This window comes from Salvia splendens, chromosome 18, assembly GCF_004379255.2.
Source record: "Salvia splendens isolate huo1 chromosome 18, SspV2, whole genome shotgun sequence".
Classification (NCBI taxonomy): domain Eukaryota; kingdom Viridiplantae; phylum Streptophyta; class Magnoliopsida; order Lamiales; family Lamiaceae; genus Salvia; species Salvia splendens.
This window is the reverse complement of record NC_056049.1, coordinates 814,841-841,213: the sequence shown is the minus strand read 5'-3', so window position 1 is coordinate 841,213 and position 26,373 is coordinate 814,841. Positions and strand designations below refer to the sequence as shown.

At 43.3% G+C, this 26,373-nt stretch overlaps 2 protein-coding genes across 3 annotated transcripts; one reads left to right on the top strand and one right to left on the bottom strand.

Moving 5' to 3' along the window:
* The first annotated feature begins 710 nt into the window (after positions 1-710).
* On the top strand, positions 711-2,734 carry LOC121776002. The gene is made up of 2 exons (XM_042173121.1): positions 711-1,538; positions 1,923-2,734. Exons 1-2 carry the CDS (start codon positions 920-922, stop codon positions 2,552-2,554), a joined length of 1,251 nt encoding a protein of 416 aa, XP_042029055.1. The 5' UTR covers positions 711-919; the 3' UTR covers positions 2,555-2,734.
* A 1,612-nt stretch (positions 2,735-4,346) lies between these two features.
* On the bottom strand, positions 4,347-6,811 carry LOC121775922 (putative anthocyanidin reductase). Of its 2 annotated transcripts, none has more exons than XM_042173016.1 (6): positions 6,621-6,811; positions 5,964-6,134; positions 5,534-5,754; positions 5,286-5,445; positions 4,734-4,944; positions 4,347-4,657 (listed from the first exon to the last, which is right to left on the bottom strand). In XM_042173016.1, the coding sequence occupies exons 1-6, from the start codon at positions 6,751-6,753 to the stop codon at positions 4,504-4,506; spliced, it is 1,050 nt and encodes a 349-aa protein (XP_042028950.1). In that variant the 5' UTR covers positions 6,754-6,811; the 3' UTR covers positions 4,347-4,503. The 2 variants fall into 2 exon arrangements, with proteins under 2 accessions (XP_042028950.1, XP_042028951.1); XM_042173017.1 differs by having other exon boundaries at positions 5,964-6,097.
* Between the last annotated feature and the right edge of the window lie 19,562 nt (positions 6,812-26,373).

The window sequence follows — 26,373 nt, the reverse complement described above, 5'->3', positions numbered from 1 at the left end:
CAGCACAATACCGAAACCGCCGGTTTCGGTTTTGTGAAACACAAAACTAAAATTGACCGCGACGGTTTCAAAACGAGAACCGGACCGGGCAGTGGGCGACAAAGATGCTCCCACCATGCAAATCCAAAACTGGTAACTGGTTCTTCAAAAGCAAGAGTGCATTCATTACACTGAGCCATTGAATTCAAATTTGAGGTGAGCTGCATTAAGAGCATCTCCAGTGGGCGGATGTCCCACTCGGACATCCCGAAAACACTTCCCGCCACGTCACTAGGACTTCCCATCCCACTGCCACGTCACTAGGACATCCCCTTCACAATCCGCCCTTCCCATCGCCCTTCCCACTAGGACTTATCGCAATAAAAAAAATCACAAATAAAACAATTTACGTTTACGGAAATAAAATTTCAACACGAATACGAACGGGAAAAATTAACAATTTCATTTAAAAAAAATTCAACGAGCCGTATATATATAGTTTAAAAAAAATTTAAAAATTGGACGTCCGACCCGGACGTCCGCCCGCCCGTCGCGCCGACGTCCGAGGACACCCGACGTCCTCACGGGACGTCCGTATCCGACCCCCCTGCCATAATGGCGGACGTCCCGGTCGCCCGTCGCCCAAGTCCGACCGGACGTCCGCCATTGGAGATGCTCTAAATACAATCCACAGTCTACTTCAACCACCCCCCACCACCATAGGTAGTATCTGCACCTCTTCTTTCTGCAATCCAGTTATTTACTGCCCAACCCTTTTTATTCATCTGTCATCATCTACAAAGATTCTCATTTCTCTACTCAATTTCCCCCCCAAATTCAATTCTAGGTCAGCTCATTTCGTTTGAATTTGTATGAATTGCGCTTTGTTTTGCACTAGTATGCAGCAATGTTGATGAATTGACTTGAACTAATCTTCGGAATGGGGGAGAAGAAGAAGAAGAAGGATACGCCGGCAACGGTTTGGTTCTCGCTGAAAAAGTCGCTCCACTGCAAATCGGAGCCGTCGGATGTCCACAATCCGAAGACGAAGAAGCAGCTGAGCTCAATCCTGACGAGGAAATCCGGCAGATCGGGCTGCTCGAGGTCGATTGCGAATTTGAAGGATGTGATTCACGGCAGCAAGAGGCACCTCGACCGCCCCCCCAGCTGCAGCCCTAGATCCATCGGGAGCAGCGAGTTTCTCAACCCGATAGCTCACGAGGTGATTCTGAGCAACACGAGGTGCGAGCTCAAGATCACCGGCTTCGGCGGTGGCGCCGCCGCTGCCGGAGAAAATGGCGGTGGATCGACGTACGTTGGAACGCTGAGGCCCGGGACGCCTGGCCCCGGAGGCCACCCCACGATGCATTACTTCAATCCTTCGTTTAGGAACTCCGCAACGCCGCCGAGGAAGGCGGCGGAGAGGGAGGGGCTTCCGCCGCAGAAACGCCCCTCTTTTGAGAAAGACGGCGGCGGAAATGGCGAGACATGTCACAAATGTGGAGAGCAATTTTCAAAGTGGGAAGCTCTTGAGTCGCATCACCTTTCCAACCATGCTGGTAATTCCTTTTTCCTTCCTCGAATCTGTGTTTTCTCTTTTGCTTTCTTTATTCTTTATCTTCATTCTCTACAAAAAGTGTTTCTGCTTTTTGTTGGAGAACTGAAGATTTTAGCCCTCAATTTTAAGAAAAAGCAGAGAATGTTACAAATTTTGTTTACAATTTTGTTCAATTAGCCCTGAATTTGAAGAAAACGCAGAGAATCTTGGCAATGCCTGTTAGTACAATTTTATTCAATTAGCTCTCAGTTTTGAAGAAAAGGCAGAGGCGTTAAAAGTTAGAACCCTAGATATTTTCAGAAACCAAAAAGAGGGAAAAAAAGTAAAGAAATAGAAAATGGAATTGTTTCATAATCTAATCAACATTGCTATGGTGTTTGTACAGTGACAGAGCTAATTGAGGGGGATTCATCAAGGAAGATAGTAGAGATAATCTGCAGATCAAGCTGGCTAAAAACAGAGAGCCATTGCGTAAGAATCGACAGGGTTTTGAAAGTCCACAATATGCAGAAAACCCTAGCTCGATTCGAGAACTACCGGGAGAGCGTCAAGGCGAAGGCGAGCAAGCTCCCGAAGAAGCACCCCCGCTGCCTAGCCGACGGGAACGAGCTCCTGAGGTTCCACGGCACCACACTAACTTGCTCCCTCGGCCTGAGCGGCTCGTCGAGCCTCTGCATCTCCAAGAAGTGCAGCGTGTGTCGCATCATCCGGGAGGGGTTCTCGACCAAGAGGGAGCTCAAGGGTGGGGTGGGAGTGTTCACGACCTCCACGAGCGGGAGGGCGTTCGAGTCCATTGAGATCCCGAATGAGGATCCAGGTGTTAGGAAGGCGTTGATCGTGTGCAGGGTGATCGCGGGGAGGGTGCACCGCCCTCTGGAGAACATCGGGGACATAGCCGGGCAGACGGGGTTCGACTCGCTTGCCGGGAAAGTTGGGCTCTACTCCAACATTGAAGAGCTTTACTTGCTCAATCATAAGGCTCTTTTGCCTTGTTTTGTGGTTATTTGCAAGACCTGAGCAATCCCAAAACATCAAAATTGACATTGTTGTTAGGCAAGATTTTGGTTTTGAGGTTTGTTGCATTGTTTGATGATATGTGTATAGCATTCTGCTTAGCTTGTGTAATGATTGTTTGATTCACTTGCTTTGAAAAGCCTTTCTAACTAGGTGGGATTGTTACCTTTGGTGTTTTTTTCAGATGAACTTTTACGAAATTCTGATTTTGCATACGAACTAAAAACCCAGCTTCCAAATACAAAAACTTAAATTGTTTTATTTTTCACACTGTTGTCAATTTTTGGAGAATTAAAATGAGAAATTAATGAAATCGTGACTAGCTGAAGTTATTTAGTATATCGACCTTTTATGCCACGCCACACAGTTATTTTAGGCGTATATCTAAACATTAATTTGGGGGCGGTGGTATTGACAACCTAGTAAAAAATTACTATAATACTTTGTATATTTGGTGACGAATTTTTAATTCATTTACAAAATAAGAATTTGTGAAGTTTAGTGTTTATAAATAGTACAATTATCTATTTTTCATATAAACTCGTTGTCACTAACTTCGATATGCATTGAGTAATCTTACGTTCTACTATATGATAGGCTTTGATATATACTTTTACTACTATAAAACAAACACTCGATGTTTTACATAGAATTAGACTTGAACACTTCGAATAGCAAAAATTAAACTTTAGATTATTTTCGGAGAATAGATGAATGACGTCACAAACAGAATAATCTCATAATAACCCCAAGTAAATCAGAATTGAATTGCCTAAGACTAGTAGCTAGGTGAGCACCAAATCTAGTTCTCTCCCTACCAAGAAAATTACACCATTTACACTAGGAAGACAAATTGGATGAACATAGCTACTAAAAAAAGCCATAAAGTTAAATGTATGAATTGATGCTTTTATACATGTACACCAACCAACTTGGCCAAGTCAAGTCATTGTCCCTCTCGTTACTTGAGAGTTTGAGACGTATATAATTTTGGATGTTTTAGTCCATGTGATTAATTATTAAATAGGTCTCTCTTGAAAACGATGGGAATTAATTTTTTGTCATGTGTTTGTAGTGACTATAGAGTAACAAATGCATTGGGGAAAAGGAAATGAAATAGTTATTGCAAAGGCATGTGGTCCTTGTACAATTTAGTTGGGTGGTCGAGTTCGAAATATAGAACCAAAAATCTAGAAAAGAACAAGTATTGCCATGTGGCCCTTGTCTATGTAATGTTATTTTTGTCTCACTCACCCTTTTTTTGAACTCTCACCCTATTTACCCTTTCTCTCTCACACACCTATATCGACCAAACCGGTCGATTCCGTGAGCTGATGCGTTGTTCGGTCATTTCAAGCAAATCGAACCACCGGTCTTAATTTTTTTTAAAACATTTTAAACAGAATTTGTATTTCACTTACACGGTAATACTTTCATTTACAAGAACAACTATTTTTAATGTAATCATTATTTTTGTAAGGGATATAAATTCCAAAAATTTTGTCAAATTAAGATTTTGCAAGCTTTATAATTTGCATGTAATTATTTAACTACTGGTTCATTGACTTAAAGATTCTGAAACAGACATGACTTGATGATTTATTTATATGGAACTCTCGGACATTAACTAAAAGAATGTCACATTCTAGGTAGCGAAATTAAGTAGTATTGGAGTACTAAATTAAATATTTTCATTTATTGTACTCTTTTCCTTTCCGTTTCTCGTATTCTCCATTTTTATAATTTTTCCACAACAAAGAACATGAGATAGTCGCTACGATAAGAAAAACAAAAATGTCATAAAATTTTCTATATTTTCTTATGATAAATTCGCAACTAAAGAGAATGCACCCTTAGAATCGTGTCGACATATTATTGATCACGAATTCGCAACTCGGGCCACTGACCCTGTTTCTCTACACTTGCACACATTTCCTCTATTATCATCACCTTCAAAGGGGTGGTAGAAATCCACAATCCACACAGCTCTTGACAGTTTCATTGATCACATCTTCAACACCATGCTTAAACTCAAATCCTATCTCTCTAATCTTCTTCGAAGAGATTATGCTCGGGGCTGATAAGTCCTTTGCGACGCCCTCATCCCTACAACACGAACGAAAAGAATGAATTAGAAAGTTCCAGAAACATCTTAGGCTGATGTATATAAGAAATGAGCAACCTGAGTGCAACTGAAGAAGGATACACTTTTTTGAGGATCCCGGTCAGTTCGGATGCTACACAACTCCGGGCACAGCATAGGTATCGCCCTTCAGCATCGACGTGCTCCATGAGGAATACATGTGCATTGCATATGTCTTCGATGTGAACCAAAGCAATCGATCCCATTCTTGCGTTAACAGAAGAAAATATAGGGAGAAAGTTCGGATCACCTAAATGAATCACAAGAACAAGTTGAGAAACTTAATGTAGTAGTAATATAGAATCTTAGACATGCTATTGTAAAGTTTTCATGATAATCTCAAAGCCTAGTTAGAATCTTTTCTTTCCAAGATCAAACATGAGATGTAAGCTGAATGTTCTATGTGAATTGAAGAAATCGATCCCATATAGGGAGAAAGTTTGGATCACCTAAACGGACCACAAAAACGTGTTGGAAATTTGATACTGATAGAATCTTAGACATGTTATTGTGAAGTGTTCATGAGAATCTCAAAGCTTGGTTAGAATCTTTTGTTGCCAATATTAGATATCAGATTTGTTCGAAGATAACCTGTTAGAGGGGAAATTAGGACTCGAAGGCTCGATGGGACTGTGGGAGTGAGGAAAGGACCACCAACAGTTGTTGTTATGACCGATATCAGATCAATACCATTCTCCTTCGAGAACTGGAACGACGCCTCTTCTGACAAAAGCTTGGACAACGCATACACCTGAACGAAAATTTTTAACAACACAAATAAGCAAGTGAATAGAAACTGAAAAGGAAGTGTATCCGAGTGTTTGAAGACGGGAGATTACCCAGCCGCTGGCTTTAGTCTTGAGAACTTGATCAACGGGTGTCTGGCATGACTCCTCTACTACAGGTACCCATTTTCCCGAGCTGTCTTTTGCGGTCAACGTGCTTATTGATGATGTGAACACAACCCTCTTAACGGTAGCAGAGGCTTTTAAGCAAGATTTTAGTACATTGAGAGCCCCTCCAATAGCTGGATCTGTGATCTGTTTCTTCACATGGTTATCTGTAAGAACGAAACAATGCAGCGTTGTGTACGCGTCATGAAGTATGTCTAAAAAGTACGAGCAACATAGAGACCACAAGGGCGTCTACAGCCACATTGAACAATTCTAAGCTTGATTGAACAAGTAATACATCAAATACTCAATCTATGTATTGTCAATCGAAAGTAAACGCCTACAAACAGGGCGGAAAGGGGGAGATTGACAGTACCGAGATCTTGTATAGCAGACGACACCCCAAACTCCATCGAGGCTGAGACATGAAACACGCCATCACAGCCTCGTATCGCCTCATCAAAACTGCCATCCTCCTGCAAATCAGCCCTGAAGAGCCTCAACCTCTCCCTGCTTGGCCACACCTTCAAGAAATGAGATACCTTTTCTACAAAGAGAACAACAAAAATTGCCAAAAATCAAACCTTAAAACCTTACAAATGATAATACTAGTAGTTACTAGTATTGCATAATGAATGTCTCAATGTGGCATCACCTCTTACACAATTCTTTAGTCTTCTCCACTTATTTAAGATGAAACCACATTTTGATTTTGCATAACACAAAATTTGAAATAATAGAAATGTACACAAGATAGAGATGTTAGGAAATAAACACACAACAATCACAAACATAAACAAAATGAACACACAAATTATTTACCCAGTTCGATACTATGTATATCTACGTCTCAGGGCAATCACTTGGATATGCACTGAATGCCATAAATCACAATCCAAGAAACACCAACCCTGAAACCCTCAGTTTCAGACATGATTTGATAGTTGTAATAAAACAATCCCAATCCAAATTTTTTCCAACTATTTCTAAGAATTGAAGGTGATGAGATGAATGGATTGAGGAAGAAGATAACCGGGATTGCGGAAAGTGGCATGAACAGTGCAGCCTCTTTGGAGGAGAGAGCTGACCAGCCATGATCCGATGTAGCCAGTTGCTCCAGTCACACAGTATGTCTTCTCACCGTCCTCCAATTTTTTCCACTGCATTTGTCCTCTTCAATTTGATTGTGTTTTTTTTAAGGAAAGAAGCATTTATGTGTGATGTCTTAATCTGGAAGTGGGATATGAAAGGAACACACATAGCCATAGGTATTTAAATTAATGAAAACTGTTGGCTGATATGGTTTAGTTGTTGGTATCGTATTATTTTATTTTCAATGTGCTATTGTTGCTTTTCTTCTATAGTTATTTTTCAAAAAAAAAGAAGAAGAAATTCTGGTAAATTCAGAAGGCGCAATGAGTGAACATTTTAGAAAGACATTGTTAAGCTTTTGAATAAGTTACAAAGGTAGGTTGGAAATTAGGTCATTTAAAATTAGGTCCAACTACTTACAAGAAGTTTCAAGAACTTATAATATGGAGTAGTATAATGCCAAGAGCTTACTATTGGAACATTATAATATGGTTCAGGATAATTGTTTAATAATAGTATTATACAGTATATTGCTGACTTCTATTGATGCATATATCATTTTAATAAGGGTGTGACTTATGATGTATATATCATATTTTATTGACTTGAAATTCCAGTTTTTGGTTTGGTTCAGATTTGTTTTTTTAAATTGAAAAAAGAGCTGAATTGTAATTAATAAGTATTATACTCAAATTTTTATTGTTTTTTAATCTTAATATATAGTGTAATTAAAAATTTCGGTTTTGGATTTATATTCAAACTTTTCGATTTGTTTATTCAGTTTGGATTTAACTATTTTACAAATAATTCAAATTTTCGAATATTTTGGTCCATATCAAATTTCTATCAGACAAAATATGAGTTTTTGGAATAATTTGAATAAGGCAGAAATTCAATACATCCAAATAATCACAGTACACCATAACCCGATGAGCTGAACGCTTAGGTCACAAATAAAATTTATTATTGGGCTTTGATAGGGCTTTTGCTTTGGGCCTTCCCTTTAGTAGACTCAGATATCCAATGAGTATTAAAATTTACATTTTAATCCAATATTTTCAAAATATCAAATCAAATAGTAGTACTATCATAATTTCGCATTTTTTTTATAGAAATATAGAAAATCATAATTGAAGCTCTCATTAAGAAAAAGTTGTTTGATTAGTTTACAATCGTCATTGAAGCCAATTCCAGTATTTTAAAATAGTTAACATCCTAAACTTATTTCGTATGTTCTAAATTTCTAATTATAAAAACAATCAAAACTCATAAAAACATAAAAGGATCATTTATTGAATTTCAACAAGTTACATGATAATGGGAAATCAATCTGGAAAGTAGAAACTAGAAAGTATGTGACAAAGATATATTTGAATTCGACTTCTCGAATAGTCTAGTCTTGGGAATAATCCAAAGTGATTTGATTGCCTAGTTTCAATATATTCATGACAACATCTTTTCTACTTTTCCTTATCCTACTTTCAATATATTCATGACAATATCTTTTCTACTTTTCCATATCCATTCAAGTTTTGGTTAATACGTGTGGTTGTGATTAGTCAAATATAAAACTTATAATTAATGCTAGTAATTCATAAACAATTGTGTGTGAACGCAATATATTTATTAAATAATTGAGTTCCCACCTGGAAATATATTGGTTGTATTTTGGCATGGTTGGGTTTGACCATGAACTTTCTGGAAATAAGGTTTCTTGCCGACGAGATTAATTGTACTATTCTATATTTATATGTAATTTAATGTTCACATGTGTTAATTATGTAATTACTCATGCTTATCACATGCTAATACCGCTAATAGTCATTAGTATTCGATAATGCTTGTGAAATCAATACGTAATGAGTGTTGACGTGTCAATTTCAGAACGTGCATCAATTATTTTATTTGGTGTTCAAAATAAATAGTACTGTATATGCAATATTTTTTTTCAAACACTCCGAGTTTTCATATTTGCACTCATAGTACTCATTACTACTATTTACAAAGAAATATCTTTATGGCCAATCATGTTAATCCACTTTGTATTTGACGTGACACTTTATTCACTCTCAAATATTTACTTAAAAACTTTTTATTGGATCTCATTCTATTAAATCTCATGGAGTACTAAAAGAGCATCCGCAGCGGCGTCTCGCTGCGGGCTCAGTCTCGTCCCGATGGGACGAGACAACAGCGAGATGCCGCTGCAGCCTCTCTGTCTCGTCGCGTAGCTCGTGGGGAAGGGGCGGGACGCGGGCTGTCTCGCCACGCGCGTCGGCCACGTGGCAAGCAGCGATTGGGGCGTGACGCCCACTCGCGTCGATTTAAGCTATTTTAATTTTTATTTTTTTCAAAAAAAATCTGAATAATAATAAAAAATTGACCGATTTTTCTTGGCCGATTTTTTTTTACCATTTTTTTGAATTTTTTTTCTTTTTTTCCCACATTCATCTATAAATAATACTAAACACACACACACAATTCCCCACCATTTTTTCCACACAAACACTACACTCTCACAAACACTAAATCATCTCTCTTTCCTCTTCAATTTCTGCAAAAATGTCCGGTGAAGGAAACTCCGGCGGCGAGGGCGGCGGCTACGACTTGAACGCGTTTGTTGACTAGGGGCATGTACAATGTTTTGGGTGCTTCCGGTTCCGGTTCGTCGCCGAGCACCCAAGGCTCGGCGGCGCCAGCGTACCAAACACCATCTTTTCCAGTTGATGCATACTATCGTCCTCCCTTAGGGATGAGGAGCTCGCAAACGTAGGGATTATCCGAAATTAGAGAGGATATTCCGTAGGAACCCACTCCGGAGGGGCTGGAGGACGGAGAGTACGGCGGCCGTCATCCATACACACAAGCGGAGACAATGGCTCTGTTCGACGCTTGGATCAGTACGCCGAACGATTCCATCCTCGGGAATCAATAAAACCGCAAGGTTTTTTGGGATAAGGTCACCGTCGTATACAACGCAAATAAGCCGAGGGGGGGCTTCCGCCGCAACCTGAAGATGCTTCGCGCTCATTTTGAGCGAGCCGACAGAGATGTCAAAAAATTTTATGGGATCTACAAGAGGGAAGCGGAGCAATACCAAAGCGGAGCCAGTGGATCCGACATTCTGAGAGCGGCTTTGCGAGTCTTCAAATCCGACACCGGGAAAGATTTTAAATTTCCTGATGTTTGGTAAGCGGTCAAACATCTTGATAGGTGGGCTGGCGGTGTCGATTCCAGCACTGGCTCGAGCTCGAAACGCAAGAAGCATACGGCGCGTGGCCAATACTCGTCTAGTGAGGGCGGGGAACTCAACCTCTTGTGAGGCGTTGTCTTCCCCGCCCTCACTAGACGAGTATTGGCCACGCGCCGTATGACACCGCCACGATGGCTGACACTTCCTGTATGACACCTCCCCAATATCAAGCCCATCTTGCTGGCATTGAGTATCTGGCAAATCAACTTGGTATTCCGCCTCCACCTAGCTTGAGGGCACCGCTTTCGGGGGATGATTCGCCGGCGGAGTAGTTTTTATAATTTAATGGTGCAATTTTTATTTTCTAGTATTTTAAATTATGTCTTTTTTATTTTTTTAGAATTTTAATTATGTGTTTTTTTATTTTCTTAGGATTTTAATTATGTGTTTTTTTAGGTTTTTAAATTGTAATTTTCTTTTATTTAATGAAGTGTGTTTTTATTAATTGAATTTGTTGGAAATAAAAATAAAAAATGAAATTGAATGAATAGTTAAGGGATGAGATGGTTAAGAGATGGAGAGATGCATGTGTTGTCTCTTAGTTAAGAGATGAGGTAAAAAGTGCAACGGGGCCATGAATAGTAAAGAGATGAGACGGTTAAGAGACTGTATTGAGACACGAATGTGGATGGCCTAATTCTAAACATTTCACATGCTTGATGGGGGAGTAATAGTAATATTTTTCCAAACAATATGGTTATAAGTCTCATAACTATACTATATCTTAATGCAAAACCAAGACCAAACTTTAATCATAAAATATGAATATTTGATGGATATGACCACCTATTCCCGCTATATTTGTCGGTTTAATTTTAGATTATAATCGATGAAGATGTTTTAAGTCGTTGACCCATTAAAATCCCACTTTCTGTTAATGAAAAAGTCAATCGTACCATTTTTTGTTATAGTATATTAGCATAACCTCTTTTTTGCCTTAAATATTTTGGAATAATCAATTATATGTTGTATAATTAAAAAATACAGTAATGAATATATAGTTATAGAATAATCAGTATAACATTAGTTAATACTAATATATACAGTCCTATAGTAAGTTGAATAACATTTGTTTAATTATTTAAGTTAATTAGATTTATCTCGGTTATGTTGTTGTATTTTGTAACATGAGATGTTGGTGTAACCTACTAAGCGACTTTTTAACCAATTATTGTAATTCTTGGGAGTATTCTTAGAATTGTCATGGCAATTTCTTATAATCAATGACAATGAAGTGCAAATGAAAATACTCCTACAAAAAGTCTACGCTTTTGTCATGTTTCATCCACAATGTTTTACATAAGATTGTGTTACCAAGATTAATTTGAGTCGATATTGATGGGGTACGAACTAAACAAGCCCAAGGAAGAGTATGAGTTCGGCATTACCAAAGAGTTCGGAGGAGTTCGGCATTACCAAAGAGTTCGGCCTCAGCCTACAGCTCGGTAAAAGCCAACCAATCAAGCTCTGCTCTCAGGTCGGCATCAAGCTCTACTCTCAGATCGGCAACCAAAGCAGTTCGGTCTCAGTATTCGACCGAACAAGGAGTTAGTGGACCCATGCAGGATTTCCACAACTTCCAACACACCCACTACCACGTGGCGTCAACTCAGGCCACGATCTTAGGCCATGACCTACACGACCTCCACGACCTAGAGTGATGATGTAAGCCACGATCTTAGTTCAATGTATAAATAGAACTTAGATCTGGTAGAAAAGGGTTAGAATCTCTCTAGAGAAATAATCATATAGCAAGTCTGTGTTGTAAGCTGTAATTCGCAGATCAAGCAATACAAACCTGCCCCCATTTCTCCCCGTGGACGTAGATTTACCTCAGTAAATCGAACCACGTAAAATTCTCTGTGTCGTAATTTATTTTTACGAGCATTTATCATTATCAAAAATTCGCGGAATCATCACTGGCGCCGTCTGTGGGAACCAGAGAACCAAATTTGTGATAAAGCGAATTTTTGACCGTTTTTTCAACCCAAAAAATGCATACCAGATCGCAGAGTACCCGTATTCCTGCCCGTGAGAACCAGGAGGAAGCCAATCCATCCCATAGGTCTGGAAAACAGCCTAGGGATAAATCCACCACCAGTTCTCATGGCGAAGGAACAAGCCGCTCCAAAAGCCGTCACACCGAGTCTTCCCAGCAGCCCGATTTGAACGAGGCTGTCAAGCTGTTTTTGGCTGAAAAGCAGGAGGAATTCTTAACCTTCCTGCAGAGAAGCCAAAAGCAGCCGGAGGCGAAAACGGCGGATTCTCCCTCTCCCTCCATACGAGACAGTCACTACCGCAGTAGTATCATGTCTTCCAGAAGAAAGAATCCTCGGTACCGGAATCACAGGAGAACTCCATCTCCTCCATACCGAAGAAATGTCGGGTTCGCCATGTACGGAGCATTGAGGACTCCGTTCTCGGACGATATTACCCGAACTTCCCTACCACAGAACTACCGAACTCCGTCGATAACCTATGACGGACTCGTGGATCCTCATGATTTCTTGGGACGCTATCAATATAACATGGCGAACCAGGGTCTCAACGAGGTCCACATGTGCAAGCTGTTTCCCGAACTGCTTATCGGGAACGCAAGAAGGTGGTTCGATAGCCTCCCCAAAGGCAGCATTAGATCCTACCGAGATCTAATGGATGCTTTCCACAGGAGGTTCTTTCAGAAAGCGGAAGCCAGAAGCACTTCGGCTCAGCTGCTTTCTATACGTCAAGGTCGCGACGAAAAGATCAGCGATTTTATGACGAGATTCCACAAGGAATGCCTACAAGTAGATAATCTCAATGATCTACTTGTCATTTCGGCATTCCAAAATGGAATCCTGCCCGGAGCTCTCTACAGAAAGCTCGTGGAGTGCGGTCCGCAAACAGCTCAAGAGATGTGGGACATTGCGGACAAGTTTTCTCGTGCCGATGAGGCAGACCGTCGAAAACGGTCTTTAGACAGCTCATCTAGAGAAGACAAAAAGAAGCCCGGTCATAGCGATCAGAGGCATCCTCGCCGAACACCTTCTCCACTAAAGGTGGGATAGCGGTCATCCGAGGTGATCGAAAAAGAGCAAGTGTGTTCGCAGATTGCGCTTAAAAGTGCCGAGCAATCAGTTCGGCACCATCGAGCATAGCAATCACAGCAGCCGGAATCAGAGGCCGGCGAAATGACCGAAGTCACACCGGAGCCGAACTCGATGGTGTACGGCACTGAAGCCGTGATTCGGTTGAGATCGGCATATCCAGTCCCCGAACTCAATTTCTCCTCAGAAATGAATGGTGACGGACTGAGAGCCGAACTAGATCTTGCCGAAGAAAGAAGAGAATTGGCCTGCCTAAAAGCAGCCAAGTACAAGGAGCAAGTAGCCCGGTATTACAACCAAAGGGTGAAGAAGCTGCAATTTCAAGTGGGAGATCTCGTCTTGAGAAACAACGAAGTAAGCCGAGCAGAAAAGCTGGGCGAACTCGAACCCACATAGAAAGGTCCATATCGGGTGTCAGAAGTCCTCGGCAAAGGGTCTTACAAATTGACTCACGCGTCGGGAGCACAAGTACCCCGAACATGGTACGTTTCCAACCTCAAAAAGTTCCATTTGTAAGAGACAGTCCGGTCGGTCAGTCTTATGTGTTTTCTTTGTTTTTTACTTGTTCTTGTCTCTACGTGCGTTGTGTCTATGTGAGTGTCGTCTCTTACAAATAAAACTGAGGTATCTCGTTCTTCAAAGGCTGATCCCCTTTTTAGAACATACAAGCCAACGATTGTGTGTCAAAGCTTCTAAAGAGGATACAAGACCACAATTCAGCTTAAACAAGCAGTTCGTCTGAAACGAGCTGCAACAAGCCCACGATTGTGTGTCAAAGCTTCTAAAGAGGATACAAGACCACAATTCTGCTTAAGAATCAAGCACTTCGTCTGAAACGAACTGCAACAAAAGTCCGATTCTCGCGATAAAACTTGCCTGAATTAGGACAAGGGAAAGTCCAATCCACGCGATAAAACTCGCCGAATTAGGACGACCAAGTTCGGTCAAAGCAGTTTACCTCATAAGACCGAGGACGACCGTGTCTAGTCAAAGAGGTTTACTGCATAAGACCACTTCGGTTAACTGGGAAAGTCCGATCCACGCGATAAAACTCGCCGAATTAGGACGACCAAGTTCGGTCAAAGCAGTTTACCTCATAAGACCGAGGACGACCATGTCTAGTCAAAGAGGTTTACTGCATAAGACCACTTCGGTTAACTGGGAAAGTCCGATCCACGCGATAAAACTCGCCGAATTAGGACAAGGGAAAGTTCGATCCCGGCGACGAAAATCGCCAAATTAGAACACAAAGACAAGTCCGGTCAAAGATGTTTATTTCATCAGACCAAAGACGAGTCCGGTCAAAGATGTTTATTTCATCAGACCAAAGACGAGTCCGGTCAAAGATGTTTATTTCATCAGACCAAAGACAAGTCCGGTCAAAGATGTTTATTTCATCAGACCAAAGACAAGTCCGGTCAAAGAAGTTTACTTCATAAGACCGAGGACAAGTACGATGAAATTTTTTCGCTAAGCTGTAAATACACAGTGTTAGAAGCGAAAACAAAAACAAAATTTCATTTTCAAATCTTGTTCGGCACACAACTCCGCTACCCTACAAGATGGCGTTACGCTATTACAAAGGACTATTCTACTGTCCAGGGTTGCTAAAGTTGAGCCATCTATTCACAAAATCCTCGTGAAGCTGAGTTCGGGCGTTCCAGGCAGCTGCAGAATAAGCAGGTCGACGAGATGCTCTAATCGACCTGCCACCTCTTCTCTGAGCCCGGGAAGCCCTAGCACCTCGGCGGCGAAGAGTCTCTTCACGAAGCATTTGTTGATCTTGCTCACTCATAATCACAGCTCCTCTACGAACTTCAGCCTGTTCTCGTCTTGACGTTTCCGGCTGTTCCAGAGTTCGTTGCTGACTTGGAGTACGGTTTTGAGCAAGTGAATCAAAGGTTTGATCTGGAGTGCGAGCATCTGTTGGCACGATATGCCGAAGGAATCTTTCTATGGAGGGGCGCCGAGAAAGAACAATGTTGTACCGAGAAGCCCAGCGCCGCAATGATGTCACGACTTGTTGGCAAGCCGAGCTCTCCAGCGCATTGTTCCTCCGGAGTACATTATATTCCTCCCACAGTTCGTCAACTCGACTCTGAACATCTGATATGGTCATTCCCCCGCGCACACGGATGTAATCCTCGTACGCAGTCCTCTCAGCAATGGTCGTATTCAGCTCGGCCTCCAGATCATTCTTATCGGACTCTAAGTCCTTATTATCGGCATCCAGCTTCACCAAACGAGCCAGAAGCTCGTCATTCTTCGTCTGATCGGCTATAGCTCTTTTCTCAGCTTCGTCTAAAGCCGAAGAGTACAGCCGCTTCCAGTGAAGTACCTCCAGCTCCTTGAGAGTTAAGAATACAAAGCAGCTACGTCAGTTCGGCATTTCAGCTTACCGAGCAGGTAGTAAACCACAACAGGAGTAAGAGAGTACGAAAGGCTATACGAAGACACAAGAGCAGAAAGAAGAATTTTTTCATTCATAAGAAAAAAAATTTTTCTATACAAGGAGGGCTTCAAGGCCATTTTACATAAAGGAAGAAACTAAACTAAGAGAAGGGAGACGAAATCATACTTCGCTAGCTTCGTCTCCTCCTTCTCGGTGAGGTTCAGCTTCCTTCTCTGCTTCAGCTTCAGCCTCTGCCTCCTTGCTCTCCCCAGCCTGCTCGGCGCCACCGTAGCCGATCTGCTGCGTCTCCTGATCGGCTTCCTTCTCCGGATGCCCGGCTCGCTCGACTTCGGCCTCCCGCTCCAGCGGCTCGGCCTCACCCTCTCCGTTGTAAGTCGAAGCGGGTGAAACGGGTCCCACGGAGGCAAAGATAGCCTCCAGGTTCTCGTCCCGATCAGCTCGACAACTCCGGACTCTGTCTGCAGAAAGCAGGACCGAAGATGAAGCGAGCTCCTCAAGGAGCGGCAGATTCTGAAGCCGAGCTGCTATCTCTCGGCTGTACAGAGGCAGTACGACGTCGGCCCCCTGCTCGCCCTTATCGGCAATTAGCCTTACCAGACTACCGACAAAAGCCGAGAACTGGCTACTCAAAAAGAGTTTCTCCGTGTAAACACGGAGAGCCTCCCCCTGGGCAACCACGGCGGCAGCATCACTCCGTTTCGCCTGCTCTCGCTGGATGGCGAGCTGGTTTTTGGCAAACTGAGCTTCATCCTGGGCCGAAATCCTAGCAGCTCTGGCTTTCTCAAAGTTTGCCTCGGCCTGCTCGGCCCGGTGACAAGCAGCCGCCAATTTCCTCTGCATCTCAGCATAGTCATTGGACGCCTTGGAGAGTTCGACGGCGACGAGCTTGGAGAGCATATCGTTCCTCTGAAAATGGATAAGAAAAAAAGTCAGCAGAGGGCACCAAAAATACAGGACAGAAGCCAAGCCAAAGAATCAAGGAGACAATTCACCTCGGCGAAGTCCGTGGGCCATAAAAATGGCTCACAGATATGCTCCGAAGGAGGCGCCAAGACCACGTCTTTCTCTGGCGCTCTCGGGGGCTTCTGGGTCTTCCCCTTCCTACTTGCCAAAGTCGACTCCGGCTTCTTTGGACCCGAAGAGGTCTTTTGCCTCTTCGGATTCTTCTCGGCATCAGGCGCCGAGCTGGTAGCCTTCTCTTTCTCCGGCTCCTCAAGCTCGGAGGACTTTCGGATAGCCTTATTCAGCATGAACACTGCCAAAAAGCAAGAAAACAAGGTTAGTTTTCTTCGTTAAAGCAGTAGAGCATAAAGATAAAGAGAAATCCTCACCCTCGGCCTCTTCGTCCGAAGACGAGATGTCGAACGCGACGTCGCCCTTGACGAGCTCAGTTTCCGAATACTGTTTCCTAATCATAGGAATCTTATTGAGCTCGCCCTCGAGCTCGGCCAACGGTTCTAACCGAGGATGGGGAATCACGGACTTCGGCCTTCTCCAGGGGAAGCCCGGAGCCGCTGTCCTATTATAAAAAAAGAAACGGTTTTGCCATTTCGGCCACTTGGTTTTGCAGAAGGCCCTAAAAGGCTGTAAGGGGATCAAGTAAAACCAAGATCCCTTCCTTTTAAACTGGAAAAAATTAAGGATTGCCCTCAGAGACAGATCCTTATCTAGCCTACGCAGTTCGGCAGCAAAAGCCGATAAGTGCCTCCAAGAGTTCGGAGTCACCTGACCTAAAGGGAGTTGAAAAAAATCAAGAAGCTCTACAAAAGGTGGGGGAAGAGGAAAACGAAGCCCGCATTCTAAGCAGGCTTCGTAAACGGTGGCATAACCCTCCGGCGGGTCGTTAGCCCTATGATCATCGTCGGGAACCACCGCCTTCCCCCCAGGTAAAAAATATTTCTCGTGAAGGGATATCACAGTATCCTTACTCAAGATACTGTGAAAATACTCTACGGTCTTCTCCCCGGATTCTTTCCGGCTAGAAGACCCCTTATCCCCTTTCCTACCGCTACCCGACACCGAAGAAGAAGAAGAAGACATTTTTCTTACTTTTTGAAAGTGAAGAAAGTCTGAAGAAGCTCTTGAAAGCGGAAGAAAATTTCTCGAGAAAGAGAGAGTATAGAAGACGCAACAGCAAAGGTGTTCAAATGAGGAAGAAAGAGCATATTTATCAGATTCGGCGAAGATTTCAAAATCGTCGCACCGTTTCGAATCCCACCTTTTCAGGATTCAACGGCCGGATTTTACTGTCGCATTTAATGCAGTCACATGCAAGGCACGTCCCCTGACGTCAGCCTCCCCCGTACCTTTATCCAGAATGCCGAAGTGACTCGCTTCGCCGAAGTGATTCACTTCGTCTTTCGGGGGGGGTAGTGATGGGGTACGAACTAAACAAGCCCAAGGAAGAGTATGAGTTCGGCATTACCAAAGAGTTCGGAGGAGTTCGGCATTACCAAAGAGTTCGGCCTCAGCCTACAGCTCGGTAAAAGCCAACCAATCAAGCTCTGCTCTCAGGTCGGCATCAAGCTCTACTCTCAGATCGGCAACCAAAGCAGTTCGGTCTCAGTATTCGACCGAACAAGGAGTTAGTGGACCCATGCAGGATTTCCACAACTTCCAACACACCCACTACCACGTGGCGTCAACTCAGGCCACGATCTTAGGCCATGACCTACACGACCTCCACGACCTAGAGTGATGATGTAAGCCACGATCTTAGTTCAATGTATAAATAGAACTTAGATCTGGTAGAAAAGGGTTAGAATCTCTCTAGAGAAATAATCATATAGCAAGTCTGTGTTGTAAGCTGTAATTCGCAGATCAAGCAATACAAACCTGCCCCCATTTCTCCCCGTGGACGTAGATTTACCTCAGTAAATCGAACCACGTAAAATTCTCTGTGTCGTAATTTATTTTTACGAGCATTTATCATTATCAAAAATTCGCGGAATCATCAGATATATATGTGAATAATTTATTATTTTTACGTGCATCACATGCATGACCTACAACCATTATACTGTGGTATATTAAAATGCATACATGTTTCAAAAAATATACTCCAATATTATTAAAAATATGTACATTAAATAATAGCACTCCCTAACAATTGTTCCCAAGTTGTGTTGACCAGTCATATCGATATCAAACAGCAGATTTTGTCGTAGTCATTTGGTCTCGATGAAAACAATATATTATGTGGAGTATATTAATAGCCTAGTGCAGTAGTGCACTTTTATTTAATTTTGGTCAAATGTCAAACGTCAAACTTTAAGACTCTAAAAACCTGTGGGTATCCATCTTTAATTTATTACTCCACAAGAATATATAGGAATTGTCATGAAATAATTTTAAGAATAAATATGATAGAACAAGGACTTTTTATTTCGAATATTTAAATTTCAAATAGGGTTAAAATTTCCGCTCTCTTTGTCACCCACTTGTGTCACAATAACACATTATTAAAATTATATAAATTGTTTTGGAATTACTGAATTAATATGAAATTAACTGTGATTATATAAATCATACGATTCAAATTTAGTCGATTTATCAAATCGAACATCAACTGATACAAGGTGATTTTTTTAGAGCTTAAGAAAATATAGAATTATTAGATCACGCATTTAGATTATTGTTTTTACGAAATGATACCGTCCACTAAGAAAGATAATTCAAACTAGAAAATTTATGTCAATCCACTTAATATAAAATATTTATGGCAATTTCCAAAGAATTACGACTAGCAACTTAGTGGACTTGTTCGCTTTTAAACAAACAATATATATAGTATATACAAATCAATTTATTTTATAAATTCATTCTTTGTCCACCAACTTCAACGAGGATATATATATAGTATAGTATATAGTTCAAATCAAGCTTACCTAAATCTGTACGGAAATATAAATAAGTCAAGAATGAAAGAAAGGCGTAATTTACACATGCTAATCTCAACTCAATTTGCAATAATGCTAGTTTTTGTCAATATTATATGATGAATCGGCGAATTTCTGATGTTAGTGAATGCAGGAAGATGCAGATCACGACACAGAGATTTTACGTGGTTCGATTTACTGAGGTAAATCTACGTCCACGTGAAGAAATGAGGGCAGAGTTGTATTGCTTGATCTGTTTTCTTACAGCTTACAATACAGACTTGCTATTTTGTATTTTATCTCTAGAAAGCGAGAGAGTCTAACAGAACCTCCTATCTATCTGATCTAGGTTCTATTTATACAAAGGACCAAGATCGTGGCATGCAGCCATTTACTAGGTAGTGGATGTCGTGGAGATCGTGGCGATCTTGCATGGGTCCACTATCCTGCATGAGTTAATGACTGCTTGACACCACTAAATAGATCGTGGGTGTAGTGGAGGTGGAAATCCTGCATGAGTCCACTATCTCCTAGTTCGGTCGAATACTGAGACCGAACTGCTGAATTATTGCCGAGCAGCTTTTGCCGATCTGAGAGTAGAGCTTGATGCCGACCTGAGAGCAGAGTTTGATTGGTTGGCTTTTACCGAGCTGTAGGCTGGGGCCGAACTCTTTGGTTGTGCCGAACTGAACTCTTTAGTCATGCCGGACTGATACTCTTTAGTCATGCCGAACTGATACTCTTTCTTGGGCTTTAGGCTGATGGGCTTTACTGCTGTTGGGCTTGTTTAGTACGTACTCCATCACTACCCCCCCCGAAAAGTGAAGTGGATCACTTCGGTATTCTGGATAAAGGTACGGGGTAAGTTGATGTTTGTCCTCGGTCTGATGAAGTGAACTCTTCTTTAACCGGACTTGGTTTGCGTCCTAATTTGGCGAGTTTTATCGCTCGGATCGAACTTTCCGTTGTCCTAATTTGGGGATCGGACTTTCCCTTGTCCTAATTCGGCGAGTTTTATCGCGTGGATCGGACTTTCCCTTGTCCTAATTCAGGCAAGTTTTATCGCGTGAATCGGACTTTTGTTGCAGTTCGTTTCAGACGAAGTGCTTGATTTTTAAGCCGAATTGTGGTCTTGTATCCTCTTTAGAAGCTTGGACTCACAATCGTTGGCTTGTTGCAGCTCGTTTCAGACGAACTGCTTGTTTAAGCTGAATTGTGGTCTTGTATCTTCTGTAGAAGCTTTGACTCACAATCGTTGGCTTGTTGCAGCTCGTTTTAGACGAACTGCTTGTTTAAGCTGAATTGTGGTCTTGTATCTTCTGTAGAAGCTTTGACTCACAATCGTTGGCTTGTATATGTTCTAAGAAGGGGATCAGCCTTCGAAGAACAAGATACCTCAGTAACATTTGTAAGAGACGACACGCACAAAGACAGACAAAACGCACAGACAAAACGCACAGAGACAAATAAAGACCAAGTAAACCAAATAAAGCACATTGACTGAACAGGACTCACGACTGACTGACCGGACTGTCTCTTACAAATGGAACTTTTTGAGGTTGGAAATGTGCCATGTTCGGGGTACCTGTTCTCCTGACATGTGAGCCAATTTGTAAGACCCTTTGCCGAGGACTTCTGACACCCGATACGGACCTTCCCATGTGGGTTCGAGCTTGCCCAGCTTTTCTGCTCGGCTTACTTCGTTGTTTCTCAAGACGAGATCTCCCACTTGAAATTGCAGCTTCTTCACCCTTTGGTTGTAATACCGGGCTACTTGCTCCTTGTACTTGGCTGCTTTTATGCATGCCAATTCTCTTCTTTCTTCGGCAAGATCTAGCTCGGCTCTCAGTCCGTCGTCATTCATTTCTGAGGAGAAATTTAGAGTTCTGGGACTGGGTACGCCGATCTCCACCGGAATCACGGCTTCAGTGCCGTACACCAGACTGTACGGAGTTTCACCGTTGGAGGTTGTGGGTGTAGTTCGGTAGGACCATAGGACTTGAGGGAGATTTTCTACCCATTGTCCTTTGGCTTGTTCTAACCGAGCTTTTAACCCTTTCACCAGGATACGATTTGTTACCTCCGTTTGTCCGTTTGCTTGTGGATGAGAGACCGAAGTGAACCGCTGTTGAATATTCAGCTCTTGGCACCAATTCTTGAACGTCTTGTCGGTGAACTGAGTCCCGTTATCCGAGATGAGGATGTGGGGTATGCCAAATCGGCACACTATGTTCTTCCAGACGAAATCCAATGCCTTCGAGCTCGTTATCGTAGCTAATGGTTCAGCTTCCACCCACTTCGTAAAGTAGTCCACGGCAACGATTAGGAATTTCATTTGCCGAGGAGCTTGAGGAAGTGGTCCCACTATGTCTATGCCCCATTGCATGAAAGGCCAAGGGCTCTGCATAGTGGATAGATCGGTCTGCGGCATCCTTGGGATATTTGCATGGATTTGGCACTTCGGGCAGGTCTTGACGAGCTGCACTGCTTCTTGTACCAATGTTGGCCAATAATATCCCCATCTTAGAACTTTTTTAGCTAAAGCTCTAGCTCCGATGTGGCTGCCGCACGATCCTTCATGAACTTCTCTGAGGATGTAGTCCGTCTCTTCTGGTCCTACGCACCGCAATAACGGCTGGAGGTAAGACTTTCTAAAGAGGACTCCTTCATGAAGTTCGTACCGAAGTGCTCGGCACGTGATCTTCCGAGCTTCTCTCTTATCCTCGGGCAATTGTCCTTGATCCAGATACTGCAAGATCGGCGTCATCCAGTTCGGCGAGCTGGATACTGAATGTACCTCGGCTTCATCAATGCTTCGATGCATTAATTCTTCCGCCTTTGAGCTCGGATCTGAGGCCAACTTACTTAGGGTATCTGCTCGGCTATTTTCCGCTCTGGGAATGCGGATTATCCGAAAATAGGAGAAACTTCGGCTGATGCTTTGCGCTTTGTCCAAATACTTCTTCATTCTCTCGTCACGAGCTTCACTTGTACCCAACATGTGATTCACTATGACTTGTGAATCACAATGGATTTTGAGAGATTTGATGAGCAGACTTTGCGCTAACTGGAGTCCGGCCAGGAGGGCTTCATACTCGGCTTCATTATTAGTAGTGGGGAATAGGAACCGAAGTGAGTAGGTTACCTCGTGTCCGTCGGGAGCGACAAGTAAAATACCAGCTCCACTTCCCATCTTGTTTGAAGCGCCATCTACGAATCCGCTCCAGCAGTCCGGCGGCTCTACTTCGGATTCCAAGGGCTGTGCTAGTTCGGCATTGGCAGAATTCTTCTGTTCGGCAATAACAGGAATTGCTTGATCGAACTTGGCCTCTGCAAGAAAATCTGCCAAGGCTTGTCCCTTGATGGCTTTCCGAGGTAGGTACTCGATTGAGTGTTCTCCCAGCTCTATGGCCCATTTGGCGATTCTGCCTGATGCTTCTGGCTTGGTCAAAACTTGCCGAAGAGGCAGATCGGTTAAGACGCATACCTTGTGAGCATAGAAGTATGGCCGCAGTCTCCTTGCTGCATTTACTAACGCCAGAGCAATTTTTTCCAGAGGTTGATACCTTGTTTCTGGACCTCGTAATGCTCGGCTTGTAAAGTAGATGGGAAACTGCTTTGGGCCTTCTTCTCGTACAAGCACCGCGCTGATGGTTTGATCCGATGCCGCTAAGTATAAGAATATTACTTCGGCTTCGTTTGGAGCAGAGAGAATAGGAAGCTCGGCTAGATAACTTTTGAGCTCGTCAAAGGCCTTTTTCTGCTCGGCTCCCCACTCGAACTTTGGTGCCTTTTTCAACACCTTGAAGAACGGCAGTTGCTTTTCGGCTGCTTGGGAAAGGAATCGATTCAGTGCGGCTAGACATCCGGTTAGCTTTTGCACGTCATGTATGGACTTCGGCATTGCCATGTTCTGAATGACTTGGACTTTTGAGGGGTTTGCCTTGAGTCCGTCCTTTGAAACCAAACAACCCAGAAACTTTCCTGAATCTACCAAAAAGGTACATTTTTGGGGGTTGAGTTTGAGGTTGGCTTTTCGGAGCACGTTGAGAGTGGATTTGAGGTTGTCTTCGTACTCCGAAGTGCTTTTGCTTTTGACAACTATGTCGTCGACATACACTTCAACCTGTTTTCCGATTAGGTGCCGAAAAAGCTTGTCTACCATCCTTTGATAAGTGGCTCCGGCATTCTTTAAACCGAATGGCATCTTTTTATAAGCGAAAACGCCGAAATCGGTAATGAAAGCTGTTTTCGGAGCGTCACTCTCATCCATCAACACTTGGTGATATCCTTTGTATAAATCAAGAAAACAGAAAATTTCGAAGCCGATCAAAGCTTCTACTTTTTTATCTATATTCGGAAGGGGATAGCAATCTTTAGGACAGTGCTTGTTTAGATCGGTAAAATCTATGCACATCCGCCATCCTCCTCCTTTTTTCTTGATCATCACAGGATTGGCCACCCAAGAAGGATATTTCACCTCGAATAGTACATCCGCTTTTAGTAATTGGCGGACTTCGTCATGGATGACTTGGCTTCTTTCGGCCGCAAAGAGTCTTTGCTTCTGTTTTACTGGCCGGATTGAAGGATCAATATTTAACCGATGAGTGATTACCTCGGGGGGCACTCCGGTCATGTCCAACGGAGACCATGCAAAGACATCTTTGTACTCCTTGAGGAGCTGAATGGTCTTTTCCCGGAGTAGAGGCGTTCCTGAGAAGCCGATCTTGACCGCTCTGGATGGATCATCTTCGTATAACTGAACGGTCATTGAGTTCGGCTCTGAAGTGACTTCGGTCATCTCGCTTGCCTCTGACTCCGGTTGCTGTGATTGCTATGCTTGATGGTGCCGAACTGATTGCTCGGCACTTTTAAGCGCAATCTGCAGACATTCTTTTGCTCTCTTTTGATCACCTCGGATGACCGCTATCCCACCTTTAGTGGGGATCTTAATGGTGAGGTGATAAGTAGAGCAAACGGCCCGAACTGTGTTGAGCCAGTCTCTCCCCAGGATGATGTTGTACGGGGACCGAGCTTTCACCACAAAGAACTCGATCATCGTATTGGAGCTTGTAGGTGCTTTTCCCACCGTGATCGGAAGGCTGATAATACCTTCAGGGCGGGTGTCCTCCTGGGCGAAACTTTTCAGAGGAAGTGGAGCCGGACTGAGCCGAGCTGGATCCACTTCCATTTTATCGAAACATTCTTTAAAAAGAATGCTGACTGACGCTCCTGTATCCACAAATACTCTGTGGACCAGTTTGTTTGCCACTCCGGCTTGAATGACAATAGCGTCTTGGTGAGGAGAGATGGCTGGGACGGGATCGGCATCTGAAAATGTAATCACTTCGTCTTTCTTCAGCCTTTTATGTGTTGGCTCCTCTTGATTGGAACCTCTGCGTTCTGCTTTTAGGGACGACTTAGTCTTCCCGGCAGGGAGAGCATCAATAGTCTGGATTACTCCATCATATTGCGGCTCGTCGTCGTCTTCGGGATCCTCATGCCTTTTCGGATCCTGAGGATTGCAGTTCGCACCTCTCTGCCTTTTGTTCTTTTTCGGCTGCTTGCTTTGGTATTTTTTTAACGTTCCTGTTTTCACAAGAACATCAATACCTGCAGCCAAATCTCGGCACTCCTCGGTATCGTGTCCGTGGGCTTGATGGAAGGAGCAATATTGATCCTGAGGTCGCCGCGCGGCCGATTTCGTCATCCGCCTTGGTTTTTCGAACATATCGGAATGTAGTTCGAAAATTTCCGCTCTTGACTTGTTTAAGGGTACGAACTGAGCGGGCGGCTTCTCAGGATTGAGACGTGGTCCCAATCTGCCTTGTACCAGTGCCCTTTGAATTCTTTCAAAAGGAGTTCGGCGAGGAAGCCTCTGATCGCTATGATCGGGCTTCTTTTCGTCTCCTCTAGATGAGCTGTCTAAAGACCGTTTTCGACGGTCTGCCTCATCCGCACGGGAAAACTGGTCCGCAATGTCCCACATTTCTTGAGCTGTTTGCGGACCGCACTCCACGAGCTTTCTGTAGAGAGCTCCGGGCAGGATTCCATTTTGGAATGCCGAGATGACAAGCAGATCGTTGAGATCGTCTACTTGCAGGCATTCCTTGTGGAATCTTGTCATAAAGTCGCTGATTCTTTCGTCGCGACCTTGACGAATGGAAAGCAGCTGAGCCGAAGTGATTCGGACTTCCGCTTTCTGAAAGAACCTCCTGTAGAAAGCATCCATTAGATCTCGGTAGGATCTAATGCTGCCTTGAGGAAGGCTGTCGAACCACCTTCTGGCGTTCCCGATGAGCAGCTCGGGGAACAGCTTGCACATGTGGACCTCGTTGAGACCCTGGTTCGCCATGTTATATTGATAGCGTCCCAAGAAATCATGAGGATCTACGAGTCCGTCATAGGTTATCGACGGAGTTCGGTAATTCCGCGGCAAAGGAGTTCGGGTGATATCGTCCGAGAACGGAGTCTTTAATGCTCCGTACATGGCGAACCCGACATCTCTTCGGTACGGAGGAGATGGAGTTCTCCTGTGGTTCCGGTACCGAGGAGGAACAGGAACATGTCGGGGTTGAGGATTCTTTCTCCTGGAAGACACGTCACTACTGCGGTAGTGACTTTCATGTCTGGATGAGGAGGGAGAATCCGCCGTTGTCTTCTCCGGCTGTTGGCTCTTCTGCAGGAAGGTTAAGAACTCCTCCTGCTTCTCGGCCAAGAACAGCTTGACAGCCTCATTCAAATCAGGCTGCTGGGAAGACTCGGTGTGTGGACCTTTTGAGCGGCTTGTTCCTTCTCCGTGAGAACTGGAAGTAGATTTTTCACGAGGCTGCTTTCCAGGCCTATGGGCTGCTGGATTAGCTTCCTCATGGTTATCACGGACGGAGGCACGGGTGTTATGTGATCTGGTATGCATTTTTTTGGTAGAAGAGGATCAAAAACTCGCTTTATCACAAATTTGGTTCTCTGTTTCCCACAGACGGCGCCAGTGATGAATCGGCGAATTTCTGATGTTAGTGAATGCAGGAAGATGCAGATCACGACACAGAGATTTTACGTGGTTC

Bases quoted from the DNA above. Each gene is read 5' to 3' on its own strand.
- LOC121775922 (XM_042173016.1), bottom strand. From the start codon at position 6,753: ATGCAGTGGAAAAAATTGGAGGACGGTGAGAAGACATACTGTGTGACT. The intron at 5,755-5,963 runs GTACTGTCAATC...TCGTTCTTACAG, and splicing joins GTCTGCTATACAAGATCTCG to ATAACCATGTGAAGAAACAG. The intron at 4,658-4,733 runs GTTGCTCATTTC...TTCGTGTTGTAG, and splicing joins CCTTCTTCAGTTGCACTCAG to GGATGAGGGCGTCGCAAAGG.
- LOC121776002 (XM_042173121.1), top strand. From the start codon at position 920: ATGGGGGAGAAGAAGAAGAAGAAGGATACGCCGGCAACGGTTTGGTTC. The intron at 1,539-1,922 runs GTAATTCCTTTT...GTGTTTGTACAG, and splicing joins TCACCTTTCCAACCATGCTG to TGACAGAGCTAATTGAGGGG.